This window comes from Alligator mississippiensis, chromosome 8, assembly GCF_030867095.1.
Source record: "Alligator mississippiensis isolate rAllMis1 chromosome 8, rAllMis1, whole genome shotgun sequence".
Classification (NCBI taxonomy): domain Eukaryota; kingdom Metazoa; phylum Chordata; order Crocodylia; family Alligatoridae; genus Alligator; species Alligator mississippiensis.
The window spans coordinates 1,049,321-1,067,196 of NC_081831.1; the positions used below are offsets into that span (position 1 = coordinate 1,049,321).

Below are 17,876 nucleotides of genomic sequence, written 5' to 3' on the forward strand. Positions count from 1 at the left end.
CGACACTCCCTGCCCCCTGCCACAGGTACAGTGCTGGACTGGATGGAGAGGGAGGGAGGAAAGAACCTATTTATTTCCCATGCCATCACGTCCCTGTAAAAACGCAGGCACCAAAGAAGCAGCCACTATGCTGTCAGTGCACGCCGTGCACGCCTTTCTGTGGGCCAACAAATGAGGAAGATGGCAGGCTGAGCACAAAGCTGCCTCCCACGTTCAGGAAAACCCAAGCGGCACGTCCAGCCCTGCAGAGGAAAAGAGCAGACCGGGCGGGGGAAGCCTGCAGGGAACCAAGAACCTGCAGAGAGGGCATGCCCTTCTGCTCTGAACCTTAAAAGCAGTGCCAGCAGGAAGAAAGCATCTGGTGTGATGCTACTGCATGTTGCTCTTCCTGGAAACCTCTTGGTTTGCATCGCTAATGTGAGAGGCTCCCGACCAGGCCTCCAGCCTCCACCCCAGTCTGCAACACCTGTCTCCTTGGGAGCCTGGCAGCACCTGGCGCTTACTCCCAGTGCCCCACCTCCACACCCGCAGGATCGTCTACTTCCAGCTGCGTCACCTGTTGCCATGGGAAGGAGCACGACTGGACTAAAGATGCCTGGGAAAGGCATCGCTTCAGCTCGGTGAGTTGGTGCAGGGAGAGGGGTCCAGACTTTGGCAGGAAAACAACCAAGGAAGGGGCAAAAAAGCCCTACTGAAACTTGTATTCTTAGAGGGCAGGAGAGAGAGAGAGAGAGACACCCTGGCAGCAACACAAATCCCCATCACGCTCCAGATCTGAGGCAGACTTACACCAAAGGGACACGACAAACAAGGCCAGTCGCATGCACGTGGCTCTAGGTGCAACCAGTCAAGGAAGCCAGGGTCCACACTCCCTGCTCTGCAACCCTCTGGATGAAGGTGCCCTGCCAAGGAGCAGGCTGACACAGAAACAGGCAGAGCAGCCCAAAGCCATCCCTTATGCCTCATGTGCTGCAAAAGGCCTTTAAATCCACAGCACATAACAGATAAGCCTGTTCCCACTTGCAGTGTATTGAAAACTTCTCCAAGCTGCATCTAGGAGGTTGGCAGGAGCACCGGGAGTGCGGCTGGTGAGCCACTAGAAGGCTCCCCTGAGCTAGGTGAACTGACGGGCACGGGAAGGGAAGGCTGCCCGTGTCCACCAGCAAGACCCTGGGAAGACCAAAAGATCATGTTCCCCTCCCTCTGTTGCCTACACCCACCGCAATCACGAATGCTGGGCATTTTATAAACCTTGCTGATGTTTCACTAGCTTCCTAGGCTTAAAATCTCCCTGAATGGAGGGCAGAGGGAAGAGCTGCCTTGTTATTTTAGGGGTCTGTAGCCTTTCTGTCAGTCCCCACCTGGCCCAGGTGCCCGTTCTGCGGTGCTGAGCCTGTCACTTGGTCTCACTGCCGCTGCTGTCCCAGGATGCCCAAAGAGCCTCGCTCGCCCCTACCTCAGGGTTAGGGTTAGTCCAGCATAAACCCAGCGCACTGCCAGGCACTCCTGTGCTATAAGGACAAATACCAAGGGACCGCCTAGGAATACAAACCACAGACGAGTAGTTTCTCTTTTGAAAGCTTCTGGCTGGCACTGAAAAGCCTTCATGGAAGCATTTTCCCTAGATTTCGGTTTTGGGATAACTCGCTTTTAACGAACTCACATTTTAGGTCAAATAAAACCCAGCATTTCGCCCAACCGTCTTGTAATTCGACTGCTCCTTTCAGCAGTTCCACGCAATGCTTGGAACAGAGATGCCAGCGGCAAACAACTAAACACCAGCGTGGATAAAATAATCCTCGTGGATTTATTCAGTCATTATCCTGACAGGAAACTGCTTTCTCAAAACCGAACTGCAAGCATCTTCATGGGAGCTTTGCAGCTTTCAAGAGGAAGAGCCAGGTAAAGCGTGTGAAGCTGCACGTTTTGTTGAAAGTAAAGCCTGTTGCACATTCCCAGACAAACTGAGCCTTTCATTTAATAGAAGACATTGCATTTACCCAAAGAACCTTGTCTGCCTATGTCAGGGGTGGGCAAAATGCGGCCTGCGGGCTGGTTGTGGCCCGCCAGGCCATTCTACCTGGCCTGTGGGGCCCCTAAAACATTTAGAAAATGAATACTTATCTGCCTCTGGCTGCCTGTCACGCAGCCCTCGATGACTTGCCAAAACTCAGTAAGAGGCCCTCTGCCCAAAATAATTGCCCGCCCCTGGCCTATGTCCTTAGACCAACACAGCTGCAACCAACACCCCACAAAAACCCCAGCCATTTTTACAACCAACAAAGCCCGGGCACCCAGAGAATGCAACACTGTGCTAACACAGGAGAACTGTGACATGAAAACAACTAGGAACTAGCCCAAGTCAAGCCAACTGCATTGTCTGAACTCAGCACAGTGCGAAGAATAAATGAACACATGAAGCCAGGTCATTAGAACTGATGTTAATTATTAATCCAGGGCGTTCTAAACATAGCTTGGAAAAAAACCTTAGCAGCATGGCTTTAATCCCACAGGCTGGATTTAGCGTGAGAAAGACAAATGTGCCCCTTTCAGCATTTGGCACAAGAGGCAACTTCTTCAGAGGAGCAAGGGCCACGTGCTTTTAGATCGATGCTGGCACCGTGCAACTGAACAATCGCCTTGGGCATTTCATGCACTGTGTGTTCGGCTCTATGGCCAGGTGAGGGAGCCCTCGGCAGACGCACAGACTCCTTCCACACTGCTGCTGCATGCTGGAGCTCTCTCCCCATCGCATCCCACCCGCCCATTACAAAGTGCTGCCTCAAAAGACCGTGTCGGGCTGCTGTTAATTGGAAGCACCCTTCCCAGGAGTGGCTGCAATGCAGAGCACACAGGAACTGCTCAGACATCGGGGCCTTGACACCCAGCCTCAGACTCTGGTTACCTGACACCACCTTTACAGCCCACCCCCTTGGGGCGTTCTCAGGTCAGCCCATTGCAGAGGGGTAAATCCCACCCCAGCTACAAGTGTGAATGTGTTCTGGGTATTTCTGAGGCGCAGAAAGGTTAACCTGCACCAGGTGCAGGCAGCCTTGAACCTCAGCAGCACCTTTGGGATTACTCCACTTGTGCTTAGGAACAGCAGCACATGCACCCCCCACCCGGCACTGGGGGATGTCAGCGAATCCGGACCAGCTTGGCGTGGATGCTATGCACTGCAATTCATTTACATATGCACATATTCATGTACTTGTTTAATGCCCAATCAGTTAATAACAATAGTGTCTTAACTCAAGGCCAACATCGCCCCCACATAGACAAACCTACAGGCACTTTATTAAAGAACGTAGTGAAAATACCCAATCCAGACCACCTGGTGAACTGAGCCCATGTTTCAGGGTCCAGTATAAAGCACACACCTCTGGGTGCAAAACTCTTCACAGAACAGAAATGGGGCATTTCTTGAGATTTTAACTGGATGTAAGGGAAGGAAATGGAGCCGTAAGGAGAGGGGTTAAGGAAAGCCCAAAGAAAGGATGGCCCCGCTGGACTCAGACGGGTTTTTAGGCACTGGGTCTTCCTTCGGTCATTGAGCCTGCAGCTGCATCCACCTCCATGCCCCCTCCCCGCAGGAAGCTGGAAAAACCTGACGCACTCACCTGCTTTCGGTATCGAGAAACAAAGAGCTACTGCTTTCCCCCAGGGCTTCGCTGATGGGAGAGAGGCAAAATGGGGAAGAGAAAGCATCAGAATCGGAGTCAAACGTACTATCCCTGCTCACGTCATCCGCAGACAGCTCCAAGGAGGCCTCGTCTTCCCCCTGCTCTGGCCTGCAGTCCAGCCCTTCCGCCGTCCCCTCCGCCAACCGCTCCAACCTGTTCTGCTCATCCTGAGAACTGATTGTCGATAAGATTCCTGAGTCACTGTGGGCAGGCGGCGGGGAATTGTGGCTACTGTCTGTTGTTGGGCAGCCTTGGGAGAGCTTGTCCCCTTCGGAAGAAGGCGCGCTGATGTGAGCCACATCTCTGATGAGCTGCGACACGACCAAGACGTCTTCGCCTTTTGGGATCACTGCCCCTTTCTGCTCAGTGGGAGAGGTCTGCCGGATGGAGCCAAAGCCCTGAGTGTGGCGGCCACGCTTGCGGGGAGCCTTACGCACGGGGGAGCTCTCCGGAGTGATGTAGCGCAGCGCTTCTTCATCCTGCCTCTGAATCCGAGAGTTCGGGACCCAGGCGAGGATAAGCGTGGTGCCAAGGAGCTCGTCTTTCTCCATGTACAGGCACAAGTAGCCTTCAAGAGAGCACAGAACGAGCCCGTTAAGACACACATTTTATAGTTAGGATGAGCCATGTGCTGGCGCTACCTCGGACTCCCCCACCCCAGCAAGCCGGCTCTTGCCAACACAGCCAAGCAAAGGGAATCCAACAGTTTGGCAGATTTCTCCCCGGTCCGCAAACAGATGGTGAAATTCTCAAACTTATTTGCTATTTGCAAATAATTCCGAGTCTGCAGATGGTTTATGAATAGTTTAAATTCCTCCTGGCCTGGATGGTTACAGAAATCACATGCATTTATTCCTGCCCCTGATTGGGCACGTTAGACAATGAATCAAGGGTGTATTATGAATGACACAATTGCAAGTAAAATTTGCACTGGGTATCAGTTATCCTGCTCCAAGTGTGAGCTAAAACACACTCCTCAGAGGCGTTTGCCCTAGCACAGCTAAAGGCTAAAATACTTAAGAGAAAGCCAAAGGCAAACGCAAACCAAATTAATTATTTTTCATTGTTAAGCCAGTAACAACTACTGCCATTTAGAAGGACACGGCAGCAGGCATGGAGAGAGAGCAGCAATGCAGCTCTCCACTGGCTCCAGCGTATGCGGACACCCCATGGTTTCACCTGTCCCTGTTTTGAAATGGCTTTAGGGGCAACTCATGCAACCAGGGCTGGGACAGTGCTCGGCCTCCTGGATGCATGCAGGTGCACCCCAAATTGCCAAGGGACTTTTCTCGGCCACTCCTAAGCACTGCCTTGTGTAGGCAGAAGGTCTCGGCTCCTCATTTCATGGCAGCCCCCTTTGAATCAGCTGCAAGATGCAGGCCTATGCCGTGCAGATGCGTACACACCAGAGCCCACCCCCCAGCAGTCTCTGCAGTCCCCATCACCTGGATGATGCTCCCCGAGGCCTTGCAGCCCCTCGGGAGGGTGGACGCAGACATTGTTCTTGGAATAGATGATCTCCCCATCCAGTACGGATGACGTGCTGCTGCCGCTGCTCGCGTTTAAGGTCAGGAGGTCAGAGGCTTTCGAGGAGGCACGTCGGAGGAGTCGCCCCAGAGACATCGCCAGGGGAGTGTTTCCATTATCTGTCCGCTTCAATCAGAAGCTACGTCCAGACAAAAGATCTGCCGAGAAGGGGGAAGGAACCGCGTTAGGAGACGCACGAGACAGCAACAGAGCGGTTAGGACTTCCTGCCATGCAACATCACAGCTGGCAGGGGTCCCATCAGCTCCTACCCCAGCCCTGCCATTCACGCAGGGAGCTCCAAGCACCCCAAGCAGTTACAGGCCTCACTGCACACGCAGCAAAACCGTGCACAGAACAGGAGAGAGGCCTGCCAGCAACACCGCAGGGCCGGGGGGAGCATGAGCCCACTGGAACCACGCGGTGCCTGGGCGACGGCCTCAGCTCACGACCGGCTCCCCTTGGCCAGCGTTGCTGGAGCCAGGCAGTGCTCGAAGCATCCCTGGGGATGGCAGAGACCAAAGTTTCAGCTTTGGTCTCAGGCTTCTGTTGCCTGCCACAAAATGCAAAGTAATTAATAATGATCAGGGAGGGAAAGAAAGAGCACTTCATTGCCCAGGACTAAGGGAGGGGCTCTGAGGACTCAGAGCTGCCCCATGCGTCCTTGTTGCGATGGCCCAGAGGCAGCTTGGGCAGTCCCATAAGGTCAACCCCAAATTAATGCTGTGACAGAAACCACACCTGGGCAAGTCAAGGCTGGTGCTGCACCCTTGGCACCAGGCGCCGCTTGGTCCAGGCTATAGGGCATTCACCTCGTATCCCCTGACTTTTGAAACCCCCCTGTTATTTAGACACAGGGCTCTTCTCGGTGGGGTGGAGGGAACTATTCCAGCTACAGCAGGCAAAGAAGATGCAGGTAACAGGATACAGCGCATCAGCCCCGAGCCACGGGGCAGGCGTCTCAGCTTGCAAGAGGGAACATGAGCGAACTATGGAACACGATCCCCAGGTAACCAGCAAATGTACCGTGACCCGAAAACGCCGCGCTGCTGGGCGGTGCTGCTAACGAGAAGCTGCAGGCTGAGCCCAGAAGGGATGCTCGTGCCATCAATAATTCAGCAGGCAGACCGGGGAGAGCGCAGGGGCTGCTGAGGCAGCACGCGGGGAGGCACAAAGCACTCCCCTGCAAGCCCAGAACGAGGCAAAGGCAGGGCAGGAATCACTCTGCCCGGCCGGCAAACACCAGAGAGATGGCAGTCTCCGCTCCCCCCGCAACATGCGGGTGGAAGGGAAAGCGGCTCTCCCAAAGCCATGCTGGCTGCGTGCTCTAGAGCCAACTTAACCTGGCGTGCACCAGACTGCCACGAGCCCCCAGCGAAGAGCAGCGCCTTGCACGAGCAGCGAGAGCCTTCCACAGGCTTGCGGCCAGGCACCCGGCTCGACAGAGCAAGCCACAGGTGTGGCCAGAAACAGAACGGTAAAGGCTCCTGGTCACCCAGAACCCAGCCCCCAAACGACTCCTGCCTCTGTAGACAGCAGATTCAGTCGCTTCTCAGGAAAACTGAAAGGATGCAGTGGAGACAGGCTGGCCTGTCTGCAATTACCTAGTGTGCATGGCCAAGGCCCTTGCCCAACGCTCACCCATGCCAGGTGGGGCTGGTAGTGCTGCCAAGTGCTTCCTAGGGGCTACTTCACCCTCGCACTCGCTCCCCAGCCTGGACAGACAAGGCAGCAGGGTACCAGGGGTTACACAGGACCGAGCTCCCAACAGAAGGAAACAAAAGGGAGCTGCTTTCTCTTCCCTTCCGTAGAAGCAGAGGCAAAGCAGAAGTCAGCATTTCTCAACCCGAGAGATAGAGGTGGCAAGAAAGGAAATTGCTTTCCGGCTGTTTACAGTGAAGAGAGGGCAAGTCGGAGGAGCAGCTGACAGTGCTTGTTAAAGGCCAAAGTGTGAGCCTTCACCACGCGTCTCCTGGCTTGTGTCAGCTCGAATCACTGCTTCGTCTCAGTTTGACAGTGTCAGGCTTCAGTGGGACCTGACAAAGATGGATCGACCCTGCTTTGCATGGAGCCCAAGGGTTCGAGGGTGAAGAGGTTGCTGTGCAAGCCCTTTCCCCTCCTGCCTCGCAGTGTCTCAGCCCTGCTCGGAAAGCACATACCCGACAGTCACAGGAAACAGGGCAAGAGGACCTTGAGTGCTCACCCCGTCCGGCCCTCAAGGCAGGATCACTACCCCTCCCTATCCGAAAGATGCAAGTGCAGAGCGACGCTTCTCAGCCTGGGGCTCTCCGTCCCGACTCTTCTGCGCATGGCACAGAGCAGAGCTCTGCTGTAGGGTCTGGGCTACGTCAGGGGGGACTGGGCATCCACAACAATCGCAGAAAATAGATGGAGCCCCGTCCAGCTCTGAACACGGTGCAGCGGGCGCTGTTGCAAGGCACCATAAGAAGTTACGGGCAACGTTTCAACACCAGCATCTAGCAGAAACTCCCAACTAGCCCGTGACACCGAGTGACCTGTGTATCATCAGCACTGGCACGCCGGGAGTTGGGAAAGCTGATCTGCACTTGTGGCACTGACCAGCCAGCTTGCAGCGTGGGTGTCCCTGAACGGGGCAGGGGCACCCACGCTTCATGCCATGCCAGCCACCGCCCCCCATGTTAGACCCACAGAACCTGTTGGAGGGAACACCGGAGATCAAGGCATGTGCATCCTGATTCGGGGACTGCAGCCCAAGGAGATGCACAGACCTAAAGTGTGCCAGGGGGCGAGAGCTCTACGGCAGCCCTCCAGAGGCCTTCAGGGACTGGGAAAGAGGCCAAGCCCTTCTCAGCTGATGACCGGCAGCAGCGGCCGTTCATTAGCTACTCCAAGCTCAGAAAGATTGAAGCAACTGCGGAAGATCTGCAGAAAGGGAGATCTGAGAAAGACCTCAGGGCTTGCCTTGACTGCTTCTTCAGGGCAAAGGGGGTGGGGGTGATTCAGAAGGAAGGAGCAGTGCTGTAAGGAAATCATGTGGGTGCATTGAGCTGGCTCTGCAGAAAAGTTGCAGTCCAGGCAGGAAGAGTGGATGTTCAGGGGCCTGGTTAGGAGACAGGCAGCTGCAGAGACGAGGTCAGCGCGTGTTGGTCTCGAGGTCAGTGTGTGTTGGTCTCGTTCCTAGCCTGCAGGTGTTCAGATCACACGAGCCAAAAAGCAGCTCAAATGTTGGCAGCCCCAGCCAAGGGGACAGAACAACTTTTTTGCCCCTCGTCCTTCTGCAGCGACAGGGGTCAGTCCCTGACGCAAGAGCCAGGAGCAGAAGCTTGAACTGTGCCTGTCATCTGTGCTGGGGATGCAGAGAGGGAGAGTCGCCAGGGCTGCTGGGTCAGCATGAGCTCCTACACCCATAAAAGGAAAGGGGCATTTCAGATTAGCCTTTTATTTTGTCTTAATCAAGATCATTCCAACGTGGCAGCGGCTGACACCTCCCCTGCCTTCCGGAAGCTGGAGCACGGGGTTAGCTGATAAGCTCGCCTGGGTGCCAATATTTGTTAAGCACACACAAGATTTCGCTCTCCCACTCTCAACTGCTGCCACCAAATACTTTGGCTGCAGCTGCTCTTGTTGTTCTCACAGCCCCTAGATGCTTTCTTAGTCAATTAGAAGGCAGGGTAGATTTGCACCTTATAAACTAACCAAAGTGGGTAGTGGGGGGGAAAGGAGCAAGGAAGGTGTGCGTGATATTTATACATGGCACAAGCTTTCATCAGCTGCAGCTCACTTCATCAGATGCTGTGAAAGGACATGCAGAAAACAGAGTATAAGGAAAGAGAAACTGGAATATAAAAGACAAAGGCAGGGAAGAAAGCAGAGGCGGGGAGAAGGAGCAGTGCTTTCTTAGCTGATGCCAGCGCTCTTTAGCTAGCAGAGCACCCCAGAGGTAAAGCACGCAGCCCGCAGCTAGCTGCCTCCCCTCAGGGCTGCCTCAGTTGTCCCCTTCGCTGGGCGTTAAGCCTCGCTGCCGCCAGCAGTGTCTCCGCTACTGTTTACAAAGGCCCTCCCTGCTGCACAAACTGCTGAACAACAAGATCCTGTTGCAGGTTGGCACACGGACGCCCCTACCTTGGCAGCTCTTCCCGAGACGAATGCTGCTGACTCCATTCGAAACAGCTCTCGGGTCTCCGATAAAGAGGAGCGCAGGGTTTCTGCACAGTCCTGGGCTAGGATCCTGCCTGTTCTTCAGGCTCTGAGCGTGCTATGCACAGACCAGCACTGAAGGTCTGGTCCATCCAGACTGAGCCGCAGCCTAAGCTGGGAGGTCGGGCTGTAACCCAAGAGCCAAGTGGCTGAGCAGCTGCATATTTGGCAATGGATCCTGCTGAATCCAAGGGTTGAATTTAATACAGGCCCTAATAAAGCCAAATAAAAGGGTTCTGCAAATGAAGCAGGAACTTGTGGACAGACAAGGGCTCCAGAGGTGTCAAACAAGAGCCAGGTTCACGCTGGAAGTGAGCAACATTTTCTACTTTGCAGTTCTCCAAGGAGGGGAATTTCTGCCAACAAACTTGGCTTGATTTTTAATGTTGTATGAGCCTGACACTGCATTGCACTGGAGACCCGAGGTTACTCCTCACGCCCCAGGGGGAGGGAAGAGACACTTAGCTTGTGGGTCTGTTATGAGAGACGCAGCAATGTAGTAATAGCACGGAAGAGCCCATGAGTCCTCACTCCCACTCTCTCTCCGCAGGTTTTCCACAGATCCCACGGGACCCTCAGCAAGCTGCTGTCAAGCTCCATTCCTCTCTGTTCAGAAGGCTGCTATCACCACTTGCAACCTGCTTGCGAAGATGCTGGCACAAGACTAGCTACAGCAATGAAATGTACACCCGAGGGAATAATTCTGAAGCTGTCCCATACCACAGGGAGAGTGAAGTAGGCCACATCAAGTCTTTCATCTCTAATCTACTGGCAGCAGCAATCAAGCACTGAGTGCGGCGCTAAGGAAAGAGCAAGAGATGCTACTAGCACAGGGAAGGACGCCTGGCCCCACTGAAGTCCAGGACAAAACTGCATCACAGGTCACAGGAAAGCGTGGGCAACGGAGCCAGCATCCCACTGCATAGACCCAGCATCCCAAAGCTGGAGGAGAGGTGCTACCCACCACTCCCTGCCCCACTCGGCACAAAGACAAAATGGTAAAAACACCACTTTTTTGGCCACACGAGGAGCCCACTACCACACACGGCAGCTATAAGAAGACACTTGGAAACGTTGCAACTGAATCACCGCTTGTAAAGCACGCTGCACTCCACACGGGTCTATTCTGCTCCCCCAGACCAGTCACCATTTCATGCATTATTTAACTCTGGTACTTATACAATCCGTGCAGTTGATGTGGGAAGGCATTCTTTTTAAGCTACCTGCCAGGTGCTGCCTTAATACTGCTCCAGCGCTGGTCTCCTGAACTTGCGGCAGCCTGCACTGCTGGCTAAACACGCGAGCCAGTTTCAAAGCTCTCTCATCCCACCAGAGGCTGAGAGGTGACACGAGCATGGGCACAAGATGCTTCTCACCGACTGAATGAAGAATGCAACCTTCTCCCTCTGCTTAGCTCAGGCTTTATGCTGATTACACAGCAGCAAGATGCTGAGGATGGAGTCAAAGATCTTTACCGAACCCTCCAGGGGCCAAAAATCACTCCTCAATTAGGTCCTCTTGATTTCAATGGAGTTACCACCAATTGCATTAGGGCTGAACATGACCATAAATCGTAGTACTGGGATCGAATCTCACCCGCACCTCAGTGTAGGACTCAGAACAGGAACTGGCCTCCCAGCCTGGGGAATTCACCGCCAGCAGAGCAAACCACTCTGGCAGCTCATTCTTCAGAAACTCAAACATGACTCTAGGTCAGGGGAGTCGCGCACAGACAGAGGCTTCATTCTCATCAATATTAATCACTGTGTATATAAAGCATGCCAGGAGCCCAGTGCAAGATGAATTCAGACTCTGGGCAGCCCAAATGCTCCAGGTGGACTAGTGGAGTGCCTTCAGTGGGGAGGCTTGGGGAATGGTAACAGGAGGGGCAGAAGTGCAACCACCCTCTTTTGGTGAAGGGACACACTTGGCTGCCACCTCCCTGCCCACCCCAGTCTGTCTTGACCAACTCAGCTGGCTGGTTTCCACTGCTCAACGTTTCAAAGGAAGAAGCGCTTCCCTCCGGCAGGTGCAGCTCTTCCCTCTGAATGATTCTTCAGGTTCCTTCCACATCTGTCACGCTTCTGCACGTCTCACATGCTGATCCACCCAAGCTGCTGGAGCGGTGGGCACGGTCCTTCTCCCCTCGCCTAAGCTGCCAAAGTTCAACTTAGACTCCCCAACTCCAGAGAGCACTGCTTGCTCCCTGCTTTCTCAAACAAGTGTGGCCAAATCACCTCCTCTTCATATGTCTCCACAGCTGTCTACTCATTGCAGGGAACAGCTTAAAGTTCCCATTTATTTTTCCCCTAAGCCTTTCACAGACTTGATGCAGCCCAACCTTCCACTCGTCCCAGTCTCCTCTCTTCAAATCTCATCATAGTCTATGCAGAAGCCTTCTCCTCTGCTGCTTCTCTAGCCTGGGAGCACTTTGTTGCGTCTATCCACCTGGGCCCTCTCTCTGTGTCTGTCATTTGAAAATCTCTTTATTCTTTCTCGCTTTTCCTAATTGTCTCTGTGCCTCTTACTTTCTGTTTCTTAGCTCTTTATACCTATTTAGATAGTTCTACAAAGCATTTGGGAATACAGTTTGTATGGAAGACACTATAGAGCATTATACTGTAGGAATAAGCTAGACTTGCTCTTTATAACCCATCAAGGGAATTCTGTCATGGAGAGTATAAAGGCTTAATCAAAAGCCCACAACTCAGAAACCTGTCACTGAACAATACTGAAAGCATCTGGGTTCAACACATCCATTATCTTGCCCTCAATAACTTTCATTGTTATTCCTTACTGGTTTCACGGTAGCAATTCTGTGCTTTCCAGGCAGTCAAGGAGGCAGATCCCCCCCCCCCCCGAGGAGCTCATAGTTTGAGGATAGGCAGATAGGTAGACGGGGCCAGGGGAAGATGAGTTAGCTTCCAACCGTCTGATAAGTAATATATCACCACGCTGACCTCGCTTCAAAGAGCTTGCTGGTCCTAAATCAGACAACTGCCATGCAGTCAGAGTGAAAACGCTTACATTAATCTGTACAAGAGGCAAGGATTTTTGTGATAGCTTTTATTGGACCAACTGCTGGACGAGCTGTCAAATTTGTAGCATTCATGCCCAACACCACTCTTTACGATCCAGCTGATGATAAAACCACAGCAAACAAAGTCCCAAGGATGGTGACACTCCAGGGGACAGTTACGAGACACAAACTTCGTTTCATGTTTGGGGTGCAACAAATTGGGCGGGAGCCAGTTGGGGCTGCTCCAAGCTGCCAGAGGGAAAAGTCTGAAAGCTGTTCCCGGTTTCATCTTTGGCAGTATGTTGGAGAACAGGGACAGGACAAGGAAAGCACCTGGCTTCATTTCCTTAAGATCACAAGAACTGCCATTTACTGCCCAGGAAAGAGGCCCATCCTGCCCAGGCTCCTGCATCACACGGCAGAGGGTGGAGGCTGAAAGGGACAGTGACCTGGGTTCGACCGTGGCTTTTTCTCGCTGTTCCTCTCCCACTTGCAGCCTCCAGCATTTCAGGTCTAGGAAGTTCTGACTTGGAGGCCGTGCCCCTCGCTCAATAGCTCCTGATGCCCCTTTCCTCCAAGAACGTGTCGGTCCCTTTGTGAATCTGGCTGCACTCTCAGCATCTTGGTGGCAACAACTTCCACCCTTTAATGACGTGATATGAAACAAAACATCCCTTTGCTAGGTTTAAACGTATGGTCTGCTCGTTTCACGTTGTGACCACTCAATCTCGTCTGGCGAGAGCGAGTCAATAATAAATCCCTAGGGACTTTCTTTTTGGCATTTAGCATGTTGTAAACCCTTCTCGTGTCTCCTCTCAAGTGTCTCTCTTCCAAACCGAGCAGGCCTCCGTAGCCTCTCCTCACCTGGAGAAAGCGTGGCTTAGTTTCCTTGAGAAACCGCAGCTCATTTAAGAGCGCTGTCGGCACGCTCCTCAAGAGAGCCCGTCGGCCAGCCACGGGAAGGCCAGCCAACATGACTCATAAAGGACAAAGGGAGGAGGAGGAGAAACAGCAGGATAAAAATTAAGGTGCCGTTAAGACGCTCACTGCTCACTAAAAAAATCATAGAAAACGAGTTGGAAGGGACCTCGGGAGATCACATCTAGCCCAACCCCTGCTCCAACTACAGCACCCCAGCCAAGGCTTTGTCTACCTGGGTCTTCAACACCTCCAGGGATGGAGAGTCCACCGTCCCTCTGGGGAGCCTGCCTAGTGCTTCACCCTGATGACAGTTTTTCCTAATATCCAGCCTCAACTTTCCTTGCTGCAGCCTGAGCCCATTGCTCCTTCTGTCGTCTGCCCCCACTGAGACCAGCCCAGCTCCATCCTCTTTGCAGCCCCCCAGCAGGGAGGTGAAGGCTGCTCTTCAATCCCCCTCGGTCTTCCCTTCTGCAGACTAAACCAGCCCATTTCCCTCCTCCTCTCCTCACCAGTCCTGTCCCCCAGCCCCACAACCATTTTCACTGGACTCTCTCCAACGTGTCCACATCCTTTCTGTAGCGGGGGGAGCCCACAGCTGGACACCGGATCCAGACGTGGCCTCCCCAGCGCTGAACAGAGGGGAGGAATCATCACAAAAACGCAGGTGCGTTCACCCCCCACGCGACGGCCCGACCGGCAGCGGCTCCTCGCACGCCAGCGCACCAGCAGCGCCGCCCCGCCCTGCCCCGCGCGCACGGGGCAAGCGGGGCGGAGGAGGGAGCCGGACGGCGGCCAGGTGCCCCCCAGCACGGAGCCCCGCCGGCGGCGCGGGGTCGGGGGAAAGAAGTGGACAGGCGGCACCCGTGCGGGGGGGGGGGAATCCACCCCCAGGGGTGCAATTAGAGCCCTGCTATTAGGGTTGCATGCAAATGGACAGGTGGCATCTGCAGACAGCGGGGAGGGGGGCAACCTTGCATTCCTCTCCTGGGGGGGGCAAATCTGCCCCTCCCTCCATAAGGGGGCAAATCCACCCCCCTCCCAGTGGGGCAATTACAGCCCCTGTCGCGAGGGTGGCATGCAATGCACAGGCAACACCCGTGGGGGGTGGGGAATAGGGGCACGCTTGCATTCATGTCCGGGGGGCGGGGGGGGGGGGGGGCAATTATACCCCCCCTCCGTCATGAGGGTGGTGTGCAAATGGTAGGGGTCATCTGTAGAGGGGGGAGGGGGGCACCCTGCATTCATCCCACGGTGGGGGGTGCAAATCCGCCCCTCCTCCCCCCGGGGGGCACGCGGGGGCCCGGCTCCGAGCATGCAGGTACCCACCCGGGCCCTGGTCGCGGGGGTCGGGCCGGGACCCGCCGCCGCTGCCCGCTGCAGCCGCCGCCGCCTCGCTCCGACCGGGGGGCGGGGCCGCGCCAAGCCCCGCCCCGCGCGTGTGCCGGCCCCGCCCCCTCCCGGGGAGGCGCGGGGGGGGGAGGGGGCGGCGGACAGCGGCACCGGGGGCTGCCGCCGGCGCCTGCTTCCGGGTTGGCTGCACTTCCGCGTCGACGATGCGGTCGCCAAGAGGGGTCCCACAGCTGCTCCGCGGGAGGACCGGCGCCGCCCTGCTGGCGGGGCGCGGCGGCGCAGGGCGTTGCAGCGCGTGTCAGCTCCCTGCCCTTGCCACCCCGGGGGGATTGCAGGGTTGACAAGGGGTGCACTGGCGTCCAGGGCCGAGCCCTGCCCCCAGCAGGGTGCAGCCACCCTGGGGGGTTGCAGGGTTGACAAGGGGTGCGCAGGGGTCCAGGGCCGAGACGTCCCCCCAGCGGGGTGCAGCCACCCCAGGGGGATTGCAGTGTTGACAAGGGGTGCACTGGGGTCCAGGGCCGAGCCCTGCCCCCAGCAGGGTGCAGCCACCCTGGGGGGTTGCAGGGTTGACAAGGGGTGCATCGGCGTCCAGGGCCGAGACGTCCCCCCAGCGGGGAGCAGCCACCCCGGGGGGGTTGCAGGGTTGACAAGGGGAGCACCGGGGTCCAGGGCCAAGACATCCCCCCAGCGGGGAGCAGCCACCCGGGGGGGTTGCAGGGTTGACAAGGGGAGCACCGGGGTCCAGGGCCGAGACGTCCCCCCAGCGGGGAGCAGCCACCCGGGGGGATTGCAGGGTTGACAAGGGGTGTGCAGGGGTCCAGGGCCGAGACGTCCCCCCAGTGGGGTGCAGCTCGGTGGCTCCCCCGCTCGCTACTTGTGGGTGCCCCCAGGATAAATCTGCGCTGGTGACGTGTGGCCCCCACGGAAGAGGCAACGCGAGGTGGGGGGCAAGGTGCCCTGACACCAGTGCCATCCCTCTTGCACGAAGGCCTCTGGGCTCGGCCCTTGCTGGGACGCTCCAAGAATCAAGCGTGCGAGTCCCTTTGCTGGGGCGAGCCCACGTCGCGTGCCCCCGCAGACCTGCCACGCACCGCTTTGCCTTTGCTTTTCGTGCCCCCGAGCCCAGGCCTGCGTTGCAAGGGGCCGCGACAAAGACCTGCCGCGCTCCATCTTTCCCCCTGTGGCAGTGACATTTCTTCCACCCTGCTCCAGCAAATCCCCCACCCTTCAAGGCGGCCGCGCCTAACAGCTGGAAGGCGTGGGTGTAATTGCTGGATTGAAACTCCCCCGAACGCACAAAACAATAGCACATTCACTCGTTCCTTGTGTCTGCACAGGCTGATATCATCGACTGACTCGCTGCCAGGTCCTGGTCCGGCGGCATGGCTCGGCTGAGCTAATCCTTGGTTCTGTTCCCCAGTTCTCAGAGCTTTATGTTTACAATAACAAACTTGGCCTTCATGATGTTTGAGGCAGTGAATTTAATGGACAGTGGGTGCATCTACACGAGACACTAAATGCACAGCAGACTAATTCTACTGCACGTTAGTGTGTCCCGGCAAAAGCCGCGCTAATGTGCAGTAGATTAGTCTACTGTGCATTAGCATCATGGAAAAGGTGTGCGCGCCGGCACTTACCGCGCAGTAGCGTGACTGTGTGTAGTGTTGGTGCTTATTATCACAGGTAGTAAACTTAATGCGCAGTAATTACGATGCACGTGTAAATGTGCCCCTCCGACTCCTAAGTACCCAGCTGAGTTTCTGGCAAATTGAACGCTGCTTTGGGATATTCAGAGATCATGGGGATAGGACAGGAGATTTATGCCTCCTCCGCACAGGGAAGTTGTATCAAATTAACAATACTAATTACACTGGTGTTTCATCATTGTGCGTGTGCTCTTCTTTGGCTCTCCCTCCGATTGCCTTATATCAGTTACATGAACTCAGTGAGAAATCGAGACCGACACCGGTTCCCACGGAGCTGCCCTGATCTGACCAAGTTCGGGACGTCCTTAGTTAAATCCAGGCAGCGTGCTGGGGCAGATGAGGTCTGGGCACCAGCTTTTCCCCACATACCTGTTGGCAGTAAATCACTTCTCAGCTGTTGATGGGAAAAGCAGTTCCCGAGGGCAACACGAGCACGTTGTGTAAAGTTTGACAAACTGAGCCCTGGGGTGAGGAAGGAGAACCTGGCGGTGACTGGAGACGGCGTTTGCACCCATCCCCGTGCTCCCCGCGGGCTCCGCGCATCTGTGCCTCCCCACTGGTCCAGCCTCAGGTGCGAAACCTGTATCAAAAGGGGCCCCGAGGGCTGTGCAGGGGTCGGTGCTAGACCTCGGTGACGTCCTCCAAAGTACGTGGTTTCCAACCCCTGCCCCGGCGTCTTCAGGGATTTCCCCCCACGAACAAACAATCTTGGCCGTGTCATTTCGTTTGGGTTTTTAAAATTTTTTCTTGGGTTTTTTGGTGAAATTTCCTGCAATTCTTTTTAAAACATTTTTGTCTTACAGTTGTCTCGATTGCAACTACTGGCGGGAAGCCCCTTTCAGCCACAACCAGCTCGTCTTCTGGGTGGGTGGGTGCGACCGCGGAAGACCCCGGCCGCCGCAGGGCCAGAGGCCTTGTCAGACCCGTGCCCGGCTCCATGGGCCTGGCCCGGCAGAGATGCAGCCCCGCCGCAAGCTTGCCAGTGCTCCGAGCTACCCCGGCACGGTTTTGCACCATTTATTTGCACCACGTTTTGCACAGAAGCTTATTTGCAAGGACTTGCACTAACATCTACCCGAATACTTACTTGCACCAGCGTATGCGTGGATTTGCATCAGCTGCATGAATATTTATTTGCACCAACATTTGCACAGATTTACACCAGCAATTGGATGAATATTTATCTGCACCGTTGTTTGCATGTATTTGCACCAACATCTGCGTGAATATGTATTTGCACCAACATGTATGTGGACTTGCACCATGTTTACAAATATTTACTTGCACCAACATTTGCATGAGTATGTTTGCACCAACACAGCATGGACTTGCACCAGTTGCATGAATATTTATTTGCACCAACAGCTGCACACCTATTTACCCGCGCCATTTGCACGAATCTATATTTGCACCAACACTTACATGGATTTGCACCGCTTGCATGTATACTTATTTGCACGAATCGGCATCATTTTGCACCAATATTCCCTTAC

At 55.1% G+C, this 17,876-nt stretch overlaps 1 protein-coding gene across 3 annotated transcripts in view; it reads right to left on the bottom strand.

Annotated features, from left to right (window-relative positions):
- Positions 1-14,824, bottom strand: part of TBC1D16 (TBC1 domain family member 16) — a 33,836-nt gene extending 19,012 nt beyond the window's left edge. The window contains exons 1-3 of one of the 3 annotated variants that reach the window (XM_019488663.2): positions 14,654-14,824; positions 5,129-5,368; positions 3,621-4,251 (exon numbers count right to left, since the gene is read on the bottom strand). In XM_019488663.2, coding sequence (XP_019344208.1) covers positions 3,621-4,251; positions 5,129-5,306 — 809 coding nt within the window. In that variant the 5' untranslated portion in view covers positions 5,307-5,368; positions 14,654-14,824. Of the gene's footprint in view, positions 1-3,620; positions 4,252-5,128; positions 5,369-9,312; positions 9,459-14,653 lie in introns of those variants that run through there. The other 2 variants (XM_019488661.2, XM_014608596.3) reach the window with 2 other exon arrangements.
- Positions 14,825-17,876: the final 3,052 nt, after the last annotated feature.